Source organism: Numenius arquata, chromosome 13 (genome assembly GCF_964106895.1).
Source record: "Numenius arquata chromosome 13, bNumArq3.hap1.1, whole genome shotgun sequence".
Taxonomy (NCBI): domain Eukaryota; kingdom Metazoa; phylum Chordata; class Aves; order Charadriiformes; family Scolopacidae; genus Numenius; species Numenius arquata.
In genome coordinates, this window is record NC_133588.1 from 15,728,241 (window position 1) to 15,750,035 (window position 21,795).

At 45.2% G+C, this 21,795-nt stretch overlaps 1 protein-coding gene across 2 annotated transcripts; it reads left to right on the forward strand.

Annotated features, from left to right (window-relative positions):
- Positions 1–14,594: 14,594 nt before the first annotated feature.
- Positions 14,595–17,933, forward strand: MAF (MAF bZIP transcription factor). Of its 2 annotated transcripts, XM_074157832.1 has the most exons (2): positions 14,595–14,990; positions 15,105–17,933. In XM_074157832.1, exons 1-2 carry the CDS (start codon positions 14,595–14,597, stop codon positions 15,675–15,677), a joined length of 969 nt encoding a protein of 322 aa, XP_074013933.1. In that variant the 3' UTR covers positions 15,678–17,933. The 2 variants fall into 2 exon arrangements, with proteins under 2 accessions (XP_074013933.1, XP_074013931.1); XM_074157830.1 differs by having other exon boundaries at positions 14,595–17,933.
- The last annotated feature ends 3,862 nt before the right edge of the window (positions 17,934–21,795 follow it).

Consider the following 21,795-nt stretch of genomic DNA (forward strand, 5'->3'; position numbering starts at 1 on the left):
TTTCTATCCTGTGCTCTGTAGGCCTGAGTTTATATGACCTTAAACAATCAGTCTGAAGAAGTCACATCAGCTGCTGTACACATTCCACATTACTGAGGAATTAAATTAAGCAGCTTTAATATCTGTGAAATGGCACAGGCCTGAAAGAGAACCGTTCCAATTTATGGACTTTGTATCTGATTTACTAGTGCATGTCTAGCAATTTCAGAGCCACCAATTGCTTTAAGACCACCTCCAAAGTGTTTTTATCACTTACAGTAAATGTGCTAACATAATGTTTTAATTAAACAGTTAAAGTGCATCAAACAAATTTATTGATGCTGCCAGAAAAAGGAGAAGTTAAAAAGAAGAAATTCTGCTATTTGCAAAATAACCTGATCTACACACCATGTTGTGACCCCGGTAAGATGGCTCTCAAACAATTCAGCTAGTATCTATAAATTAACAAAAAGCTTCCTCTCCCCTCCAGTTCCCTCATTTTCTATCCCCAACCTCCAAATCATACTTTGTGCATAAAAACATGGTAAGAGCTTGTTGAAAGCTATTCAGCTATAATATCAAATGGTTGTGAACACTGCATTTATTTTTGCTCCTTGAACACAAGCCTGATATTGAAATGATATAAAAGTCCCAGCAGCACTTTATATTGATGTTGGCATTAAAAATGCTTTTTCTGTTAGTGAGAGAGGAGTTCCCCCTTAAAAAAATAAAAGCCAATACCAGCCCTATCAAAACTTTATCATCCTGTTACCACTTGGGCACTGTATTAAATATTCACAGCTGAAGCTGGTTTTCATTAAAAATCCTTTTCCCTTCTGCACTGGAGATCACAGACCTGACATGGATCCAGAATTCCTATAACCCTAAAAAAAAAAAAAAAAAAAAGAGAGAGAAAAGCAGGCATTGCATTGACATCACCTGAAAAGACGCGTTCAGATTTCATCCCAGTTCGTTCCCCCAGTTTCATGCTTGCAGAAGTGATGTGGGGTGGCAGGGGCAAAGATCGGCCCTGGGAGCACCACGGTCCTCCTCACCACCTCCTCCAGTTCTGCTCATCGCTTCCCAGGAAGGTGGACCTCGGGGAACGTGGCACAGCAGTTCAGTGCAGAGAGGCTATTTGCAGAGGGCTAAATTGTGATTTATGCTTTATGGCACCAAAACTACAGGCATGTTACTTGTGTGCATAATAACGCTTGGGTTTTCCTAGCGAGGGGAAGAGTATTTTGTCTTCCTGAGTAAGCGTTCATTTTAGAGACTGATAATCATGGCAGGTTTGCTTTCCTACATATCTTTTCTTGCATACATCTGTCGTTGCGTATGAGAGAGCAGCTAAATACAGTGGGTCGTAATATGAATGGAAAGCATATTTCTGTACCAAACAGACTTACAGATGCTGGTGCCTGGAGATGGGTTTCTAAGCAATTCTTGTTAAGGTCAGTACTGCCTGCTAACAAGCTGATATACAAATGTAAAGTGCATTTCATGTGTATTATATCATATTATATTATATTACGTATCATCCACAATTCAGTTTGCTCCATTTGTTCAAACCCAATAACTATAAACACCACACAGCTGGAAAGGAAACGAGCGAGGAACCCAATAGCTGTTGGATCTGCCAGGAAACGACAGGTAAGGCAAAATGCCATGGCAGAGCCGAGAACTGGCTTTTCCTGGGAGATTAGTCTTACCTATGTTTAGGGAAAAAAAAAAAAGAAGTCATTTCATCGTTATGGACCAGAACCCTCATTTTCACATGTCATTCAATCACGGGTTACATGAAAGATGCCGTGTTGTCTAACGCAAGACAGGATAATTATTTTAATGGTGGTAATTCAGTGTTGTGAGAACCACCACAAACTCTTCATCCTTTGTGATCTCCGGTCACGTACTGACTCACCCCAGTTCCGCTTAACTGTGCCTCGGAAGACAAATCGACGGCAGGGTGTTGCCGTGGCTCATGGTTACCTTGCGGTCCACGTCTATTTTTGTATCTGTTGTCTCCTGCTTTATATTTAGCTCTTTGGGCATTCTAGAATTTAGCATAATGGAGCCCAATCAATGATGTGAGCCACTGAGCAGTAACACAGTGTGAATATGAAGAAATAATAATTGTGGCTTTCAGCATGAAGGTGGAGACATTTTTCTAGAGAAAAGAAATAAAGACCTCAGAAGAAGGGTGCAGCATTTCTCTTCATATTACTTCATCGTGCATGATTTACCATTGTGTTCTAGGGGACTGATTTTCAAAAAGAATGAATTTTGCATTAAATTCTGAGTATGGTTGCTGCAGAAGATAAGATATTTGCCTATTCAGATGATGAGCTGGATGCATAAGTGATCACATCAATGGGTAATATGCACATTCAGTCGTGAGAAAAAATTTGCATGCCCTATAAAGACCTAAAAGTTGAACATCTGGCCTTTTCTGTGGCACCTCAATTTCGTATCAATGTCTTCTCTTCTTTGAAAGGTTTATTCCTGAAACCGTCAGATCATCACAGTCTTGACACAACATTCACCGCACACTGCTCGCAAACGAGCCAAGCTCAGCTGTGGTGGGAATGGCTTTAATTGTTCTGCATTACAAAATGTTCTGCTAACCACAAAGCCCTTGAATTGCACATGACTGGACACGCGTGAAAGGAAAGCTGGTGCTGTTCTCCCACCATGCAGGAGGGACTTCGGACAGGCTGTATTTTGTCCTAATGGAAAAGGTTCGTTAAACTTCTATGGCAGCGTATGCTTTATGTAGGATTGATAGCCAAAGGGAATCAGACAACAACTCCTTCTTCTATTTTCCAAAAATATTTAGTTAATTGTCAGTATGAACTGTGGGGAAAGAATACCTAAAATGAGGTAAAATTAAGTCCCAGGAACCATTCGTTTTCCTCTTAGTTTTGCCCTGCAGCCTGCTCACCTAACTGGTGTCCCATCCCTGAGCTTTCTGCTAGGTTTTCTGGTAAGACCAAGAGCTACACCCGTCCAGGATACCGTATGTTGTGATACTATTTTTATATCTTACTCATTTGCAAGCATGGTGTGATGAAAATTACTCCTAGCCAGAAAGACTGATGTACCAAGCACTTCTCTTGTTCTGTTTACTACCACCTGGCTGCTGATGCTGGAGAGCATTGATATGCTATGGGTGTTCCCTCCTCAGAGCAAGTCTCACACATCTTGCTGTCTTTATTTTTGTAATTTTGCCCTTACCCCAACCACTCCAAGCCTCTGAAGAAGTTTGGATTTGGTCTTTGCAGCTCTGGTTATGAGTCATAGCAATATTTTCACACATCCCAGTATATTAGTTAGGGGACTTGCGAAACAGAGGAAGGACAGAGAGTTATTAGCTGAAATTCCCAAATGAAGGGCCAAACGCTGAAAAAAAAAATTCCTCTGCTTTTATTCAGCCCTAGCTGAGACAAAACTCTTGTGTCGCATCAATAAATAGTTATCTGCTCACTAATAAAAGATAGTTATCTGCTAAGTTCTCGTCATCAGACTTTCAGTCTGGGTGGCAGTGTTAGGGGCTCTTGGCTTTTAGACTCCCAGCCTGGGCTTGCAGGATTACCATTCAGGAAATCAAATCATGTTAGGCTTGATCCACATTTTTACATTTAAAGTGATGAAGAAGCTACTGCTGCTGATTGGAGGCCCTGCTTCTAATCCTACCAGCTGCCATGGGGGTCTAAAGGAGGACAATTGTCTCCAAACCTGGGTGTTGTTAAAAGCAGGTGATAGGGAAGATAACGAAGGGGGGGTTACGAGTCATTCCCCCTTACGCAGACTCTTTACATGCTTGTACTTCTGACCCCAAGATCAAGGTGCAGATAGTAATGTATGTAAAGTTTAGTTATCTTTCAGAGAAGCCACAAGAAGCCTAAAACTGAACTACTTTTTTTTTTTTTTTTTTTTTCCATGAGGAAATCCTGTAGCAGCCCTACCCTGCTCCGGGGACTGCAGCTTTGCAGCACCTTTGCTGCAAATAGGCATGGCAGGAATTCACGCTGGGCTGCTGGCTCGCAGTCCGAATGAAATTTCTACACAGAAAAAAATCCTCTCTGAAGAAGGGTGCTCCGGGGAAATGAAAGGACAGACCCGCAGGAGCTGTCACCTCCACTGATCTAACAACAGTTTGCCCAGCTGAGGCTTGCCATGAAGTGTTTACTCATCTGCCTTAGCACTGGATAATGAAAAGGAGGTTAAAAATTAATCTTTGCAGCTGGCAACTGCTGGAGTGAGTTGACATGGTGGTGGTGCAATTTTTTTTCCAATACCAGGAATGTTATGTAGCAGTGGAGTGACCAGACATCAGGGTTCACGTGTGGTAGCTTGATCCATACAACTCAAGGCACTATGTGACCTCTGTGGATTTAAGTGCACCTTTTTTCACTGACCTGTTTAGTTTTGGTGATACAAAGGTGTTGGTGTCCCGATTCTTCACTGTGACAGTGCCCATCCAGCCACAGTCAGCCTTGCATTCCCAGTTGTACTTGCAGAATAATGTGGCATGATGAATATCTTTCCTTTAAATTTGCAAGGGTAGATTTACTAATAGTGGGCTGTTTGAGTCATCTGGAAAACTATAGTAACCTTATGGTATATCACCCCACTTTTTAGTGGCTCCTAGCACTTGATTTTGGATCATCACTTGCAAAAGGACACAGCCAAGCGCTGCTGGAATCAACTTTAGGCTGAACCTTGAATTTCAGGCAGATAAAAAAAATAAATCCCTGTTAGAAGAGACTGCAGGGGATGGAATCTAAACCTGCTGGGGCTAAACTAACACCAGAAAGTGCTAGCCAGTCTCTAAGTAGTTCGGTAGTTACCTTAACAGCTATAAAAGGTGTAAATCTGTAGAGGGGACAGAAAGAATAAAGAGAGAAACTGCCCTACCTGTCTCCTACTCCACAGGGAATAACACAGGCTACATTCACAGTAACTGATCCTAGTAAATGCTCTAAAGGGAGAGGAAAAAGCTGTGACTGAAATCTCTGTACAAATTACAGGGAGACAAGTCTGTATCTCCTGCTCCCTTGCTCAGTTTAATTCCTGTGCTGTGCAAATAAATAAGATCCTCCACTGCTAAAGACCTTTAAGCTCCTTTGTACCACATATTAAATACGGAACCAAACAACTTCAGGTGTGGAAAGGCCCCTCCAGCAGCATCATGAGGTTATTACTGTTTCGCCCAAAACAATAAATGCAGTGAGTGTGTGATAGGTGTGTATTGTCTTAAAAAAAAATATCTCAGGCTTTATAGCCCGAGAAAAGGCAAGGCGACCTTCTTTTCGTTATGAATACGAGTAGTTGTAGAAATGTGCTTGCGCCCTGTGTGGATGGCTCCTGGGGCAGGGGCAATAGCTTTTAGCTTTTCACGAGCCAAGCTGATCTTGAGAGCAGGGGAGAATAAAGCTGAAATTGGTAGTTACATTTCAGACTCTCATAGAGTATCACGTGTGGCCATTAGGGCAGGATTAAATAAACATAATTAGAGAAATTCCTTCTGAAAGATGGTTCTGCAAAAGGACTCAAGTGCACACCTATTCTGCAACCTGCTTGAAGTACTAATGCTGCTCCACCGCTAGAAGCAAATGCCTTTTGAAGGCAGTTCAGAGCCACCGTGCAGTCGCTTAGCTTTATAGTTTGCTAGCTGCATGTCATCTTTGAAGGCTGGGAAATTGCAGTGGCAGTACCGTGATTCCCAGCCGAGTGAAGCAGACACTTGACACATTTCATCCCTTGCAATTAAGGGAGAAAAGCAGAATCGGGGGGAAATTCCAGCAGCATTTTAGCAATAGACCACTCCCTTATCAAGATGAAGTACAAGCATCACCCACAGATATATGCAGGACTGATGCTAAGCACAGACAGTAATAAATGCATGTGAACTCTGCATGAGAAAGCCTCACACTTAAAAGACTTCATTTATTGCTCTTAGTCATTTACACACATCCTTCTAAAGCGAGGAAGCTCAAACATAATCAAACCCTGTGTGCAAATTACCAAGTCAAATGCTGTTGTTCTGTTCTGTTCTCTTTTAATATCAGAGCGCAAACCTCCCAGTGCAAAAATACAATCTTGTGATAAAATGACTAATACATGACTAAAGCCATTTTCCATTGTGCAGGCATAGCTCTGGGGATCATTTGTTTTTCATGGTAGATCCCTCAGACAGTGAATTCCTCTGGTGGTTGGGATTATATTAATGACCAGGACTGTTAGTCACCTCAAGGGAGCTGAAATAGGATGCCACTCTGGTCACCATTATTAATTCCAACTGCAGGTGTGAAAATTAATTTCATGGGTATTTTTATCATTTCCTTTTAGCGAAGGATTAGAGTTTCCGAGTGACCCACACTCTGGATGGAGACAAACCTGAACCGGGTCTGCCCAGCACTCCCGTAACCGTGAGCTAATCCCGATGGAGTAGGAGTTAAAAAATGGGGTATAAGACTTTCCATCCCTGCCTTGGTGAAGACAATTAATGACACTGAAAGATATCAGATGTCATCATGATATACACTTCTTTGCATCAAGACTCTATAAAGCAATCCAGTAAATTGCAGGTTGTTTTCATTTCTGTGGAAGAATAACACAATTGCCAATAGCGGGAGAAAAAAAAAAGGAGAAGTTAAATATATCAAACCAAATCAAATGTAGCTCATTGGAAAGCTACAGTTTCCATTTGCTGGCACAGGTACTGTTTTCACATAGATTTTTCTGACAGATGCTGCTATATCTCCAGAGTCAAGAAGACAGCTCCAGCAGCCAAGCTCCTGCCACAGAAAGCAAACCTGGCGTCGATCACCATAGGTAGAGTTGGGCAGTTGGATTTGGGGAATGGGAGGGGAAAGACCAGGAAGGTATCTAGCTCACCTTGGCTGGAGAAGACAGGAGATGTAATCATCTGAATCCATTACGGAGGGGCATGCTGGGAAGGGGGGAACACCCCCATTCCCCCCTGTTTCTGCCCATGATTAAGCCTCAACTTTAACCGGTGAAGGTGTTGGTTCCAAACCTGTCCCTTATTCATTGACACCTCCTCCTGCCAGAGCTCGATGAGTAATGCTCAGAAGATAAGCAGGTTAGGCCAGATTCAGTCAGCTAATTAAAGGTTGGAGGTAATGTAAGATCCTTACGTGCTCCCATACGTACAGCTCATCTGGGGTTTTGATTTATAACACGTTGCGCTCACAACCACCCTTTCATCCTACAGCTCTCATCACGTCTGAGGCATCCCTGCCGTGTGGGCAAGCACTCCACCTCCTCCAGAGATGGACAGGCAGAGGACCAGAGGTCCTGTCTGGCTCCCTTCTCATCTGTGCCGCAGTCATCAGCCCCCCCAACTACCTTTATTGTAAGTGTCTCTCCTTACTGCTGCCCTGCAAAGCCTTTTCCACCTCATCTCTCTCCCCTGGCACCTCCTGCAGCCCTTCCCGATTGCACGGCACGGGGAGAAGCTGCCGCTTGGAATTGGCTTCACTTTGCAGTGACCCTCCCCACACAGAGAGCTGAGAGAGCCGGGGAGGGCTCCACGCCAGCCCTCCTCCCTTGTAATGAACCTTTTGAGGTCATCTAAGCCAAGAACTTTGTGTTGTTAAAGACCCCATCAGTTATTTTCAGCAGTTATCCTATTTTACTGTTTACACGGAATAAGCCCGGAGCATGGCGCGCAGCCCATCGCGCCCAGCGCACTTTATCACCAAAAAATTAATGTCCGTGCCATCTCTCACTTCTAGACATTAAATCACAGATTTGTTTAAAATGTACTGAAGTTTGTAGCTTTTCAAAAAGACCGTCCCAACCTTCACCGTTACACCAGAACATCGCGTCAGAATCATGCCCTCCTCACCACTCGCTGATGGTTGACTTTAAGAAGGAGATAGCATATAAAAATTCACTTATTTTTTCATGCTGCCACTGCAACCGTTCCTTGCTGTTGAAACAATTTAATGCAGAGCAGAAGGGAGAAAAGCAGCAATGATTTTTCTGAGCTAAAATAGGCGCAAATGCAGTGTGCATATCACAGGGCATTGTCAGGACAGCTCAGATACATAACATTAGCGTAATTGCTTTATTCTCTTGCCTTAACTAACATTAGTTTTCTGCTTCTGTACAGTTTTCGGGTGAACTTGTGCACGAGTTTTTACCAGGTTCTCTATTTACCTGCTTCAGCTAATTTCAGAGCAAATGCCACATTATATAACTGAGCGTGATCGCCCAGGTTATAAATGATAAATTCCACCATAAAGCTTGATAAAAATCTTTATTGCAATTTCAGTTTTTATTTCTTTTAGATAAATAGATATTTTTTTTTTTAGCATCAAAATGCCTTCATTGATTTTTACGTTTGGGCAAAGCCATTCATGAAAATTAGTAAACTAGGAGATGCATCATGAAACAAGCACCGTACAAATCGTGTGACACCAACCTTTAGCCACCTCTTAGCGTCACCTGCAGCTTCGCAGTTGCAGCTCCGTGCCGTCTTCCCTTCAGACAGAGAAATTCTTTCTGGATCATAGGAAGTCATTTGGAATATTTCTAGCATTTTTACAAACGTCAGAAGCAAGCAGTGAAAATATTCTGACTGCTAAAAAGCCGGCCCTTCCTTCCGACTCAGGGTACCCAGAGCAAACTCAGGCACTCAGGTGACGCTGCCTCTCCCGTACGGTGACTGTCAGGCACTTCCAGGGGAATAAAATCAAAGCAGCTCATAATACCTCGCAATTCCCAGAGCTAAAACACAAGTCCTCTCGGCTGCTACACAAAAGCAACCAAGATGTGTGTTTAATCCTGCCTCTTCAAACTACTTTTCTCTAATTTAGCAACAGAAACTTCATACACAAATGAATAGAGGTTGTATATTTAGGGTCTGTGCAGACTGGCCAAACAGGAGACTGTATAGGAAAAGAAAACACTTCTTTTTTCTCTCCTTTTACCCAGTTTTCAAACGCGGCAGCTCTGGTGGATTTGGTAACACTAATGCAAAACTGGAAAGTGAAGAGAGAGGAGAAGCAAGTTTCATTAACAGAGAGAGTTCTACATAAAATATACCAGAGCTGATGGAGGAAAGGAAGAGACAGCCAAGATGTTCAGCTGCAAGTGGAGTCCAATTTGATGCTCAGCGTGAGTTTAAAGGGAAGATTTTCTCAGCCTTAAAATAAAAGAGCAGTATCAGCCGCGTATGGGGCAGAAAACTGTCGTCACAGAAATGGATTGTACCAGGCTCAGGAAAACCGAGAGTGGCAAAAGTAGCTCATTTTGCTGCGCTACATTTATAGATGTACTCATTTGAATGCTCCCAGGAGGACTTGCTTTATGCATCCAGACAAAATATACAGGCATCCTAGCACGCAGCATCACAGTGATCAAACCCCAGCGTAAAGGCCATCCACCACAAGTTAACCGGGAATTTTGCCTTTGAATTTTGGGGAGCAGACCTGATTTCCTGCCAGCAGATCCGCTGACGTCTTTCATTTCTTGCAGCGCCAGCCCTTTGACAAAAACAAATTGCTAACATCAAGGACCCGATCCTGCTCCCACTGAAATCAATGCAATTTTGTCATTGGTTTCAGTGGGACCAAGGATTCAGTCCTGCAGCTCTTGAAGTCAGTAGGGATGGGGTTTTCTCTGCATAAGGAAAGTTGCCTTAATACTGCAAAATAGGCGCAAATTACATTGATTATTTGGATTTAAAGCCGTAAATTATATTGATTATTTGGATTTAAAGCCAAGCATAAAAACAGGATTAAGGGAAAGGGAGAGGGAAATGTTTGAGCAGGGTACGGCCGTGGTGTGCACCGGGCCAGCAGGAACTCAGCCGGAGCAAAGGCTGCAGTGGCACAGCCTCCCGTCAGCCAACTCCATCGGACGCTACTGGGGGGAACAGAGAGAAGAAATTCACCGTGGAGATCCTTTTTCATCTGCTCCTTCTAAAGTAAACCTTTGAGTCACTCATTCTTTATTAAAAATAAACAAAACATTGACAGAAGAAATTATTGTCACATCTATATACACATAGTAATTGATTCTCCTCCTTCGCCTCGGCTTCTTTTCCCTCTTCTCCGACACAGGGTTGTTCTGTGTTCCTGTAACACTACTGGCAAATCAGAATTTATTGTGCATATGTTTGTGTTCCACTTAATAAAAAATATACCTATATTTTCAGATAAACTTTGTTAGTAATTCATGAGGTAAGTGACTATTTATGCTAATAAGGGAGAAATATATTCTCAAGCATAATGCATTACATAAATTTGAATGCAAAATGTTCAATTATGAAGTAAATACAGGTAATGCAAATAGTAAATTACATCCAATAAAAATATATAAAGAATGTGTCTTCAAAGAGAGAGAGGCTTTTATTTGCGTCTGTGAGTTGTTTAAAGAGAAAAGAATTAATAAATACTGAATTACTCTTATGATGATTTAGCTCATAATTCACCAATCCATAACGACTCCCAGTAATCAGGCTGTTGTTTCATACCCTCCAATATAAGGCAGGACTGTTTCCTCAGCAATTTTATCCCTACCAGATTATCTCGTCTGATTCTATTAATTCTCTCCCATAAATCTGCTAACAGTGATATGTGATTTACTTACCCTGTTAACTGATCTGAAGACTGTTAAAAGGATTTATCTAGCACTGCACCTAGGAGCAGTTTATGCCTTATCACTGTTACTCCAAAGAAGTCTTTCTGAAATCAATTTGGCTGGTTTCATAGTTAAATTCAGCGGACACTGTTTAGTTCTGCACCATAAAATAAGACACTAGATAAACAAAAGGAGCAGTAACTGTACTTAATGTGTTGGTCTTGATATGTGTTTAAGTTATAACAAATTACACTCGGAGTCCATATAACTCATAACCTGCACGTTCGCTTCTGCTAAATCTTCTGTGTTAGAGACACACACACACACAGACAGACAGACAGACAGACACACACACACACACACACACACACACTCTTCAGCCATGGAAGGTCTTGCATATGCTGGTGGCGTGCTCGTCCCAACGCAGGGCGATCCGAGTGTATCTGGAGTTAATGTTTCACGTCCCCCCCCGTGCGATTTGTCAGAAAAAAAAAAAACCACACAAAAAACCAACAAAAAACTCTCCCGCAATAAATATACATTAGTTGGAAGGCTTAAGGGAGCAGGTCAGCAGCAAACTGGGAGCGAGCAGGGCTCCACGTTACGTCGTCGAACGGAGATGCTTAAAAACAAGCCGGAGCAGGAGGCTACGAGAGGGACGCTGGAGTTTTCCCTCTGCCTGGCGCAGGGCAGGATGGTTACAAACTGTGCTGGGAAAAGGGAGCAGGCTGGGGGAATTGGCCTGCGCTAACTGTGGAAAAACTGAAGGCTGAATAGCTCTAATTGAAATGAAAGTGTGCGATTGTTATGGAAGAAACACTGTTAATAGAGGACTGTAAATGTTTAGACACCCATTGTGAATAGCCAAATAATAAAGAAAAATACTACTAAAATGGCAATTATATAGCACGGGGAGTAGAATGTTGCTTCTGAAGGTTATCCAAAAATTGCTAATAATCTTTTTTTCTCTACCGCGCTGAACAGTAGAGACATTTTGGTGCAGCAGCTCTGTGCAACAATCACACAAGAACAATATTGTACAACTAATAATTTTACTTGCCGTTCTGGTAGGTCAGAGCTTCAATTTAATTTGCAGCACTTGCTTACATTGGTACCAATTAGGAGACGGTCCCCATTAGCTCACACAATTTCATACTCTTTGTCTGGAGTTCAGAGTTTACTCAGGAAATTTACTCCTTTGCAAATGTAGCACTTTGAATCCTCACATCCAAACAAACTGCTTTATGGGGCTGGAGCCACGTTTCCACAGCCATCTATCAAACGGGCAAGTGAAATACTGCAATTGTACATTCTGAAAAGCAATAACCTTTTCATTTAAAAATATTAGCACGCGTTTTATGTCTCTCATAGGTGAGCATGTTAAGTGATATACAGTACCACATTCATCTTGCTCAGGGAAAAAAAACCAAATAGAGGGAATTGGACTGTCCGGGGGGGGATTTATGTTGTGAGCCTGGAAGTTTTGTTGATTCCAATGACGTGAAGGAATAGAAAAGTCAGCCCGAGTAGTTAAGTTGTATTAACTTTGTCACGAATCGCAATCTGTAAGATAAGGCCAGCAGATGTCCACGGCTCCGTGTGTGCGGGTGTGTTTCGGGACCATGCAGAACTGTATTTTAATTTGGTTAGTGATGTCGGCAGCATTTTTTAGCCTTACCGAACTGCCTCTCTGATCACTTCTAGATGTAGTTATCTTCCTAAATTTGCAGTGTGCCCTACCTTTTTTAGCCTTCAGGAACAGTACACGCTGTATGACTTTCAGATGCTAGTACTGGTACTCACGCCGATAATGGCATAGTCAGAAGATGTTATCCATTCGTAAATCCACTAGCCGAGTACTGTTTCCTAAGCAGAGATTCTTTGGCTATTGCAAATGATGGTTTTCACAGTCGGTGAAAAATTACCCGGAGACTTGCCCGCACCTACAAAGTAATACCCTGCGCGCGGTTATAAATAGCAAACTCCGAGGGGGAAGGGACCGGGCAAGGGGAGAAGGAAGGATTTGAAGTACAATGTTCAAGAAGCTGGTTTAATATATGACCAAGTGTCAGAAGTCAGGTTTCTGAGAATTACTTTTCAGATAAACAACTTTATAGCACTGCACTTAATCTTACTTACTAGAGACATCTCATTTATCACGGAATTACAAGTAACTTTAATTCTATCGATATTCCCATAAAGCCCGGTCGGAAAATCGAGCCTGGCAGCCCCGGAGGCTGCGGGTTTCCCCGGCTCCCCGCGGCCGGGGAGGGGGGGGTGAAGGGGGTGGGGGTGCAGCCGGGGCCGGGCGGGGACCGCGGGGGTGTCCGCCGCCCCGACGGCGGGGCCGGTCCCGGCTGCCCGCGGCCCCGCACCGGCCGGTCCCGCCTCGCCACTGACCTTTCGACGAGAGATGGCGCTGTCGAGGTTTAAACCGAGCCGATCCGCCGCTCCGCGTCCTGCCCGCCGCCGCTGCCACCGCCACCCCCCCCGGCCCCATCCCCATCCCCCTCCCGGGGCGGGGGACGGGCGGACGGACGAGGGGGGGGGGTAGAAGGGAAACTCTTAGTAAATACAATTAGTTCTAAATGTATTAAATTAATTAGTCCGGGCCAGCAGGCCAAGTGCGCGGGGCTTGCAAACTTGCAGGGCTTTCGCACCTCTTGGCCGCGGGGGGAGAGGTGGGGGGCGGATAGAGGAATCGATGCCCCGCCAAAAAAAAAAATAATAAAATAATAATAAAGGATAAGTGAGCGGGGCGCTGCAGGGGAGCGGAGCGAGTGACCCGGCCCCGGCCCGGGGGAAGGACCGGCCGGCGGCAGGTACCGGCGCCAGGCACCGGCGGAGCCCCGCGATGCCGCGTCCCCGCCGGGTGCCCTCCTCCCTCCCCGGCCGAGGGAGCTCCCTCCGCGCCCTCGGGTGCCCGCCCCGCCGGGGGCAGCTCCCGGGCAGCCCGCCCCGGGGCAGGAGCGGGGCGGGAGGAGCGTCCCCCGCCGCCGCCCCGTCCCGCAGCCGCCGGGCCGGTGAGCGGGGCGGGAGGCGGCGGGCAGGAAGGGGTTAAGGCGGTCCCCAGCTGACAGTCAGCTGATGGGGCCCTGATTGACAGCTCCGAAAAGTTTCCTTGTTTCTATACTATTATGCTAATGAGGGCTGGGATGGCGGCCGCCCATTGGTCCGGCCGCCGAGTCAATTTCCCATTTGACGTCAGGAGCGCTATAAAACTCAGCAATGCTTTTAAACTCTCCTGCTGGATGAAACCTTTAAAATATTTTTCATCTTCTTGCTGTAGCTTTGGGGTCGAGTTGTTTTTTGTTTTTTTTTTTTTTTTTTCCTTTTTTCCTCTCTCTCTCTTTTTTTTTTTAAACTATTATTATTATTTTGGTTGCGATATCGACTTTGATTTTTTTTTTTTTTTAAATTTTCTTTTTTTATCATTTTTTTTTTGTCTTCGCTCTCTTTTCCCTCCTCCCTTCCCCGATGAACCTCTCTCCTCGCTCTGCACTTTGCAGGAGAAAGCCCAGAGGAAAGGCACCATGAAGTGTTAAAAATAACACAACAAAACAACAACAACAACAACAACAACAACAAAATTTCCTCGCAACACCACCAGCTAACACTTCCAGCTGCAGTTTGCAAGCTGCAAAAGAGAGAGAGAGGAGAGAAGGGAGGGAGAAAGGAGGAAAAAAAAAAAAAGAAAGAAAGAAAGAAAGAAAAAAAAAAAAAAGCCACTACCACCACCCTTTATGCAAAAGGCGAATAGCAAGAGCCCCTCGCTCTGATGCATCAGCGGCAGCGGAGACTCTGCGAAGGATAACGCGGAGCGGCAGCCGCCGGGGCGGATCGGAGCGGAGGCTGCGCGGGGCCGCGGCGAGAGGCAGAGGCGGGAGAGCGCGGAGCGGAGCTCGCCAAAAATCAAGCTGGCTCACCCGGTGGCAACTCAGAGCAGTCCCCTCGCTCCCGGAGCGCACCCTTTCTGGAGGACTGTCAGCAGCAAAAGGATGGCATCAGAACTGGCAATGAGCAGCTCCGACCTGCCCACCAGTCCCCTGGCCATGGAATATGTTAATGACTTCGATCTGATGAAGTTTGAAGTGAAAAAGGAGCCGGTGGAGACCGATCGCATTATCAGCCAGTGCGGCCGCTTGATCGCCGGGGGATCGCTCTCTTCCACCCCGATGAGCACGCCCTGCAGCTCGGTGCCCCCGTCCCCCAGCTTCTCGGCGCCCAGCCCCGGCTCCGGCACCGACCAGAAGACCCACCTGGAAGACTACTACTGGATGACGGGCTACCCGCAGCAGCTCAACCCGGAGGCGCTGGGCTTCAGCCCCGAGGACGCGGTGGAGGCGCTGATCAACAGCAGCCACCACCCGCTGCCCGGCGCCTTCGATGGCTATGCTAGAGGGCAGCAGCTGGCCGCCGCCGCCGGCGCCGCCGGCTCGGTGCCGGCCGAGGAGATGGGCTCGGCGGCCGCCGTGGTGTCGGCGGTGATCGCCGCGGCGGCGGCGCAGGGCGGCGCGCCCCACTACCACCACCACCACCACCACCCGCACCACGGCGGCGGCGGCGGCGGGCACCCCCACGCCGCGGCGCCGGGCAGCGCGCCGCCCTCCTCCGCCTCCTCGGCGGCCGGCTCCGGCGGCGGCGGCGGCGGCGGCGGCGGCGGCGGAGGCGCCGGGGGGCTGCACCACCCGCACCACGGCGGCGGCGGCGGCGGCGGCGGCCTCCACTTCGACGACCGCTTCTCCGACGAGCAGCTGGTGACCATGTCGGTGCGGGAGCTGAACCGGCAGCTGCGGGGCGTCAGCAAGGAAGAGGTGATCCGGCTGAAGCAGAAGAGGAGGACCCTCAAAAACAGGGGCTATGCCCAGTCCTGCCGCTTCAAGAGGGTCCAGCAGCGGCACGTCCTGGAATCGGAGAAGAACCAGCTGCTGCAGCAAGTGGAGCACCTAAAGCAGGAGATCTCCAGGCTGGTCCGGGAGAGGGACGCCTACAAGGAAAAGTACGAGAAGCTGGTCAGCAATGGCTTCAGAGAAAACGGATCCAGCAGCGACAACCCTTCCTCTCCAGAGTTTTTCATGTGAGTTCCCACAGCCTTGCCACCTTAACTAAAAGTTCTCCCTGTGAGTTGTTGTTGGGGGCTTTGCTAGAGCGACAACCCAGCTTGCCACCTTGTATTACTTTTTTTTTTTTAAAGAAAAAAAAAAAACTCAAAACAATTTTAAAACAAAGTTGTTTTTTGGGTTGGTTTTTGTTTTGTTGGGGTTTTTTTTTTTTTGTTGTGGTTTTTTTTTTTTTTTTAAGGTGGGCTGGCTTCGTGTTGGCCAACCTAAAAGTTCTACATGAGTTTCTTTTCTGTTTATTATTATTATTTTTTTATTTTTGCGGGGGCTTGCTGTTGTGGTTTTTCTTTTTTTTTTTAAATTTAAAAGATCCAACTCGCCACCAACTCAGTTCTTCATATGAAGCTTGCTCTTCTTTGAAACCTGCCATCCACATTATATATATATATATTTTTAAGTTCATGAGGTTTTTTTTTTTTTCTTTTGAGCTTGCTGTGTCCAAAAAAGTCAGTTGTGTTTTCTTTTGCCATCCTGAGTTCTTCATATGAGATTTGAGCTTTGCAAAAAGAAAAATAAAATTAAAAAAAAAAAACACAAAAAAACCCAAAAAAATACAAAAACAATGTGAAATTTTTAGACTCCAGCTTGCTGAGTTCCATCAGGTTTTTAGCGTTGTTGTGCAAAACTAGAGATATGCCTAGATCAACCTGCCAAAATCAAGCCTGCATCAACCTTCGGTGTGTTCATGTGAGTTTTGGCCTTAATCTGCCAAACGTGAGACTTTAGTCTGCCATTAGAATCCCATACTCATCTCATGCATTACGCTTGCTATTTTGTCTTAGCAACAATGAACTATAACTGTTTCGAAAGACTATGAAAAAGAGACATTATATTAATAAAAAACCCTGCATGCTGGTCATGTACGGTATAATTATTTTTTTTTTTCTTTTGCTTGGAAATGGACTTTTGGAGACTATTATGGCATGGCATTCATCCTTTTGTTTTATTGCCTCATCACTTTTTTGGGTTGAAAGCAAAAAAGTGCAACCTTTGATCTTCCTCCTCCTCTTCCTCCCCATTAAAGTTTGCATCTGCTCTAAAACTGCTTTGAGTTACTCAAAACTTCAGACTTCCTTTTAAATGCACTGAAGCATTCCCTCTCCAAAAACCTGCCAGAATGGATTTTGATAACCTAATGTGGCAAAAAAAAAATAAAATATATATATATAAGAAAAAAAAAAGACACAAAAAGAACTTTGGAAAAATGTTCAAAAACAAAATTCACATCCCACTTGGGGGGAACATTGAAACCATGCTGTTGCCTAAAACAGTCTAAAAATTCATTTTAAGTGGTCTGCCCCATATATTTTTTTTTCCTTTTGCATTTGGTCATTGTCAAATGTGGAATGCTCTGGGTTCCTAGTATATAATTTAATTCTAGTTTCTGTCATCTGTTAGCCCAGTTAAAATGTATGCTACAGATAAAGGAATGTTATAGATAAATTCGAAAGAGTTAGGTCTGTTTAGATGTAGATTTTTTTTTTTAAAGATTGATGCACTAAATTGTTTACTGTCGTGATGTAAAGGGGGGTAGAATTTGCAACGGGACTGTTTTAAAAAGTAGTTTATGCAGCATGTGCTTGCAACTTAAATATAAGTTGGGTATATGTAGTCCTTGCTATACCACTGACTGTATTTGAAAACCAAAGTATTAAAAGGGGGAGGCACCCCTGTTTATATCTATAGGGGTATTTTACATTCAAAATGTATGGGTTGTTTTTTTTTTTTTCTTCAAAATTGAAGTATTTGGGACTGAATTGCACTAAGATATAACCTGCAAGCATATAATACAAAAACAAAAAAAAATTTACGAACCTGTTTAGAACGCTAATACAATTTATGCAGTTATAAAGATGGCATTACTGCACAGTTTTAAAATGATGCAGATTTTTTTACAGTTGTATTGTGGTGCAGAACTGGATTTTCTGTAACTTCAAAAATTCCACAGTTTTAAAGGCAATAATCAGTAAATTTTATTTTCAGGGACTGATATCCTGTCTTTTAAAAAAAAAATGGAAAGTAAATCTTACCACAATAAATATAAAAAAATCTTGTCAGTTACTTTTTCTTTTACATATTTTGCTGTGCAAAATTGTTTTATATCTTGAGTTACTAACTAACCACGTGTGATGTTCCTATGTGCTTTTCTTTCATTTTCGACTCTATGGTTATATCAAAAGAGAGAATAATCTACAATAATAAACTGCATTTTTTTGATTCCGTACTCAGTTTCTTAGTCTGTAGCTTAAAGTTCAATAACTCCGAGAGCGGTACTTCAGTGTACTGCCTGGCGAAGGAAGGGGTGATGCTGGTACAAGAGCTGGGCTCCGTAATATTCAGGCGGGGAGAAAGAAAAGGGGTAGCTTCGTGTAAAATGGAAAATTTTGTCGCCCGCTAGAAATCGAGTGGTCTTTCAGGTAGATGAAAAACGTGAGCTTTCAGGTGCTGCTGCTGGCTTCTCGCTATTGCATTGAGCTCAGTTTCAGTGACTCAGATCATCCCACCAGGTTTTAGGAGATCTCAAAGGGGAGGTCTGCTGAAAAAAAAACCTGATGACATGATACGGCCCTATATTTTGATTGTTTTATGATGGAGTGAAGTGAAAGGGAAGACTTCACATCCTCTTATCATCTGCTCCCAGCAAAGCATGCCTGTCTCTAGCAAGAGATGACACCGCATCAGGCTTGGCTTGTCACAGAGCCACTTAACGCTAGATCGAAAGATTTCTTGCCATTTGGGTCCATACTGCCTCCTTTTTTTCTTTTCTTTGCCCCCCCCCCCTTCTTCTTTCATTTGCCCTGTGGTTTTCTTTTTCCTCCTTTTTTTTTTCTTCTTTTTTTTTTTCTTTTTTTTTTTTTTTTGCTACAGGCCTTAGAAAGCCCAGGGAGAACTGAGGAGCAGAGAAAAAAAATAATTCAAAGGACTTCCTCCAACTTTTGAGATTTACTTGTCCTAAACAATCAATCCAAAGGTTAATGTGCTAGAAACGTTCAGGTCTCCGAGCCCCTCTTCGCTGCAGTTCTCCATGTCAAAGGGCACTTCGACTTCGAAAGGCTCCTCAAACCCTCGACCCGGTTTGTTTAAAGCCACCTTCCCTGAGAGCCTCCAAGTCTGTTTGCAGAGCCCTCTCCCGCTCTTGGAATGGGATTATCTGCCCAGTTTATTTGGGAAGCGGAGGCCTCTCCAAAGGATGCTCCAGTTGCTCCCGGATGGGGGTTTTATCTCCAGACTCAGGCTTATAAACCCAGCACTTTTTTTTTTTTTTCTTTCCTTTATGTTTCCCCCCCTCCCTGCTGTTGGTGCAACTTCTTCCCAGCTGTAAGGTCATCCCTCCCAGGCGCTGGTGGCATTGAAAGGAGAGGACCTGTTGCTGCTCCTCTGCCCGGCTGGTCCAGCCCACATCTCGGACCCCATCCTGCCCTATGTGCTGAGGTCAGGATGCGGTCCTGAGCCCACCCCCCCGTGGTGCCTGCACCCACGAGAGCCTGCGTCAGTGGGCACTGGGTGCTGCTAGAGGTCAACCTGCTCCCGCTGAGGTCCTGTGGAGGGGATGGACACCCGGTCCTGGTGATAGCAGGCGTCGGTGGCCGTGGTCCCGGACGCCGATGCTGCACCTCGCCCCTCCCCAGCCCCAGGGCACCAACCTGCCCTTTGGCATCTGACCTGCTGTTGCACCAGGGTTTGAGTAATGGTTCAAGCTCCAGATTCTGGTTAATTCGAGTTCCATTTTCTGGTTAATATGTAATCTGTGGGTAAACTGGTTGCTATTGGCCGGGCAGAGAATTATCTCCTCTCATAAAGACAGGGCTGCTTTTTTTATTTCTTCTCCCACCTCCTGGCTGAGCCTTTACTGATGCCCAGGTGTTTTCACAGGGGGGTCACTTAGAGGCGCTGCTGCTGGCCTTGCCGAGAGCTCCCCAAGGAGCCCTGCCCCAAGGAAGGGAAGGGACGAGACCTCTCCTCGGCAAAGCCCCCGCAGAAGCAGGGCTGCAGCCTCCAGGGGTGTACAGAGCCCCAGGCCCCTGGATTGGGACCCATCTCTGGTCCAGCCGCATCCCCGCGCCCCTTTGCTGCTCTGGGTTTCCTCGCAGGCAAAGTTAGGAGCAGGCACTAGGATTTGAAAAGTGTTGTGAATCGACTGAGTAGCGCAGAGCCAGGGGAGCACTGCTGCCTCCCTGGAGTATCTTCTTTCTCAGAGGAAAAAAAACCAAACACCCTGTTTGAACAGCGATAAGAGAAATCCTTCCTAGAAATAGACCGAGCGCAAAAGGGAAAATTCCCACCACACACCCAATCTGAGAGGGGAAAAAGGCGCTCTCTCCCAGTTTGGCATCGTTATGACACATTGCAATCTCGCTTTGCAAGTAAAAAAAAAAAATAAATAAAATGCGGCCTTCCTTAGGCTGCACTTGAATTTCAGCCTGACACACGCCAACTGCCCAACTGGAGGGGGAAAAAAAAAAATAGATGCGTGTTTTAATGTTCAGTAAAGCGAAGGGAGTATTGGGGTTCTCTGTATGAATCATTGCAGGGGAGCGCCCACCTTTGCCGCAGGACTGCTTGCTGAGGACTAATTGGAACCGCTCTGCTCTGAATAACCCACATTCATTAATCACCCCTCGCTTGACTCCGGCCTCGATCCTGCTCCCATTGAGCTTGGAGGTACAATCCCTGGGGATTTCAAAGGGGAGCGGGATCCCGCTGTTCTCGGGCAGGTACCTCTCTGGCTAAAGCGGGGGGAACGCTGCCCGAGCCGGGCAATCCTGTGTCAAAAGGCGTGCGGGGGTCTTAATCCCCCCATCACTAACAACATCCTATTTCTCCCATAGTCCCATGGTGCTTTCCCATTTATTAACTACATTACAAAGAACTTTCATGTGACCGGTGCCGGGAGATACGCGCACAGAGAGTGGTCCTTTGCTGGCTGGGAAATGGTGTGCACTGCGGCTCGGCCCCCTTCTCCCTCCCCATCCCACCTTACCCTTAAGCCTTTTTTATTTTTCACCCCCTAAACCGAAACATAACCCTCTGCCCAACCTCCGGGCTTCTGCTGAGCAGAGTCCAAGAGTATTTTTGTGTTTGTCCTGCAGCCTTTTCCCCTCTCGAGAAGTGTCATCCCAGACCGCATCCTAAAAAAAAAAAAAAAAAAGAGGGGAGAAGGGAGGGAAATATCTTGGTGGCACCCATGTATATTTATTTCTTGAACGATTTCTCAGCACCGCTGGGCAGGCGCGGTGCGAGAAACGCCTGTTTGCAAGTGGAGCCGCGAGAGCTTTTATTTATTAGAAAGTCTTCTTCACCCTTTTTAAAACAAAACCCCCTGCGCTGAATCAAAATGCCACTTGAAAACTAACCACCCCCCCCCACGCGAAACATGGCAGCAAATTTTTAGTTTAAAAAATGAACTTTCCCAGCTCTTTTTTTCCTTTCCCTTCCGAAAGCTTCTGCGCAGCTGTTTCCTCCCCCTCCCTCTGCGTAGCGTGTAGGAAGTTCTTGATCTAGAATCATTCATAATTTTAATACCAATTTCTATTTGACATAATATACTAATATCAGATAGAGAGTGTAGCTGCTTCCTGGATTTAGGGAGGAAATGATGCATATATCAGAATTATCTGCTCAGATGCCAGAACTACATTGGTGTCATTTCAGCATGTGCTGTATTGAAAGGAAATCCTCTATATTTATTACTCCGATCATCAGAGGAGCTAAATGGACCCACTGTTTCTGACACCTGTTCAGATGGCTGAATTTAAAATTTCACGCAGGGAAAAAAAAAAATAATAATCCTACATACTTCGGTGTTAGGAATTAAGATTTTTTTTTTTTTTTAATAAACTTTCTTCCCTCCCTCTTCCCGAATCGCTGGGTTGTGAGCGGCTGCCATGAGGCTTGGGCATTCCAGGGGTAGCTATGGAGAGTGGGATAGATTTTGTTTGCTCAGCCGGGACAAAACCCAATCCTGCTTGTACACACACACACACTCAAGCTGTCTGTAGTCAAATGCTTCAGATATCTGTTTTAAGTGCAGGTCTCGGTATGAATAACACGAGGTAGCACACCCCAGGACGTGGCCGAG

What these genes read in the sequence shown, in the direction of transcription:
- MAF (XM_074157830.1), top strand. Translation starts at nt 14,595, where the DNA reads ATGGCATCAGAACTGGCAATGAGCAGCTCCGACCTGCCCACCAGTCCC.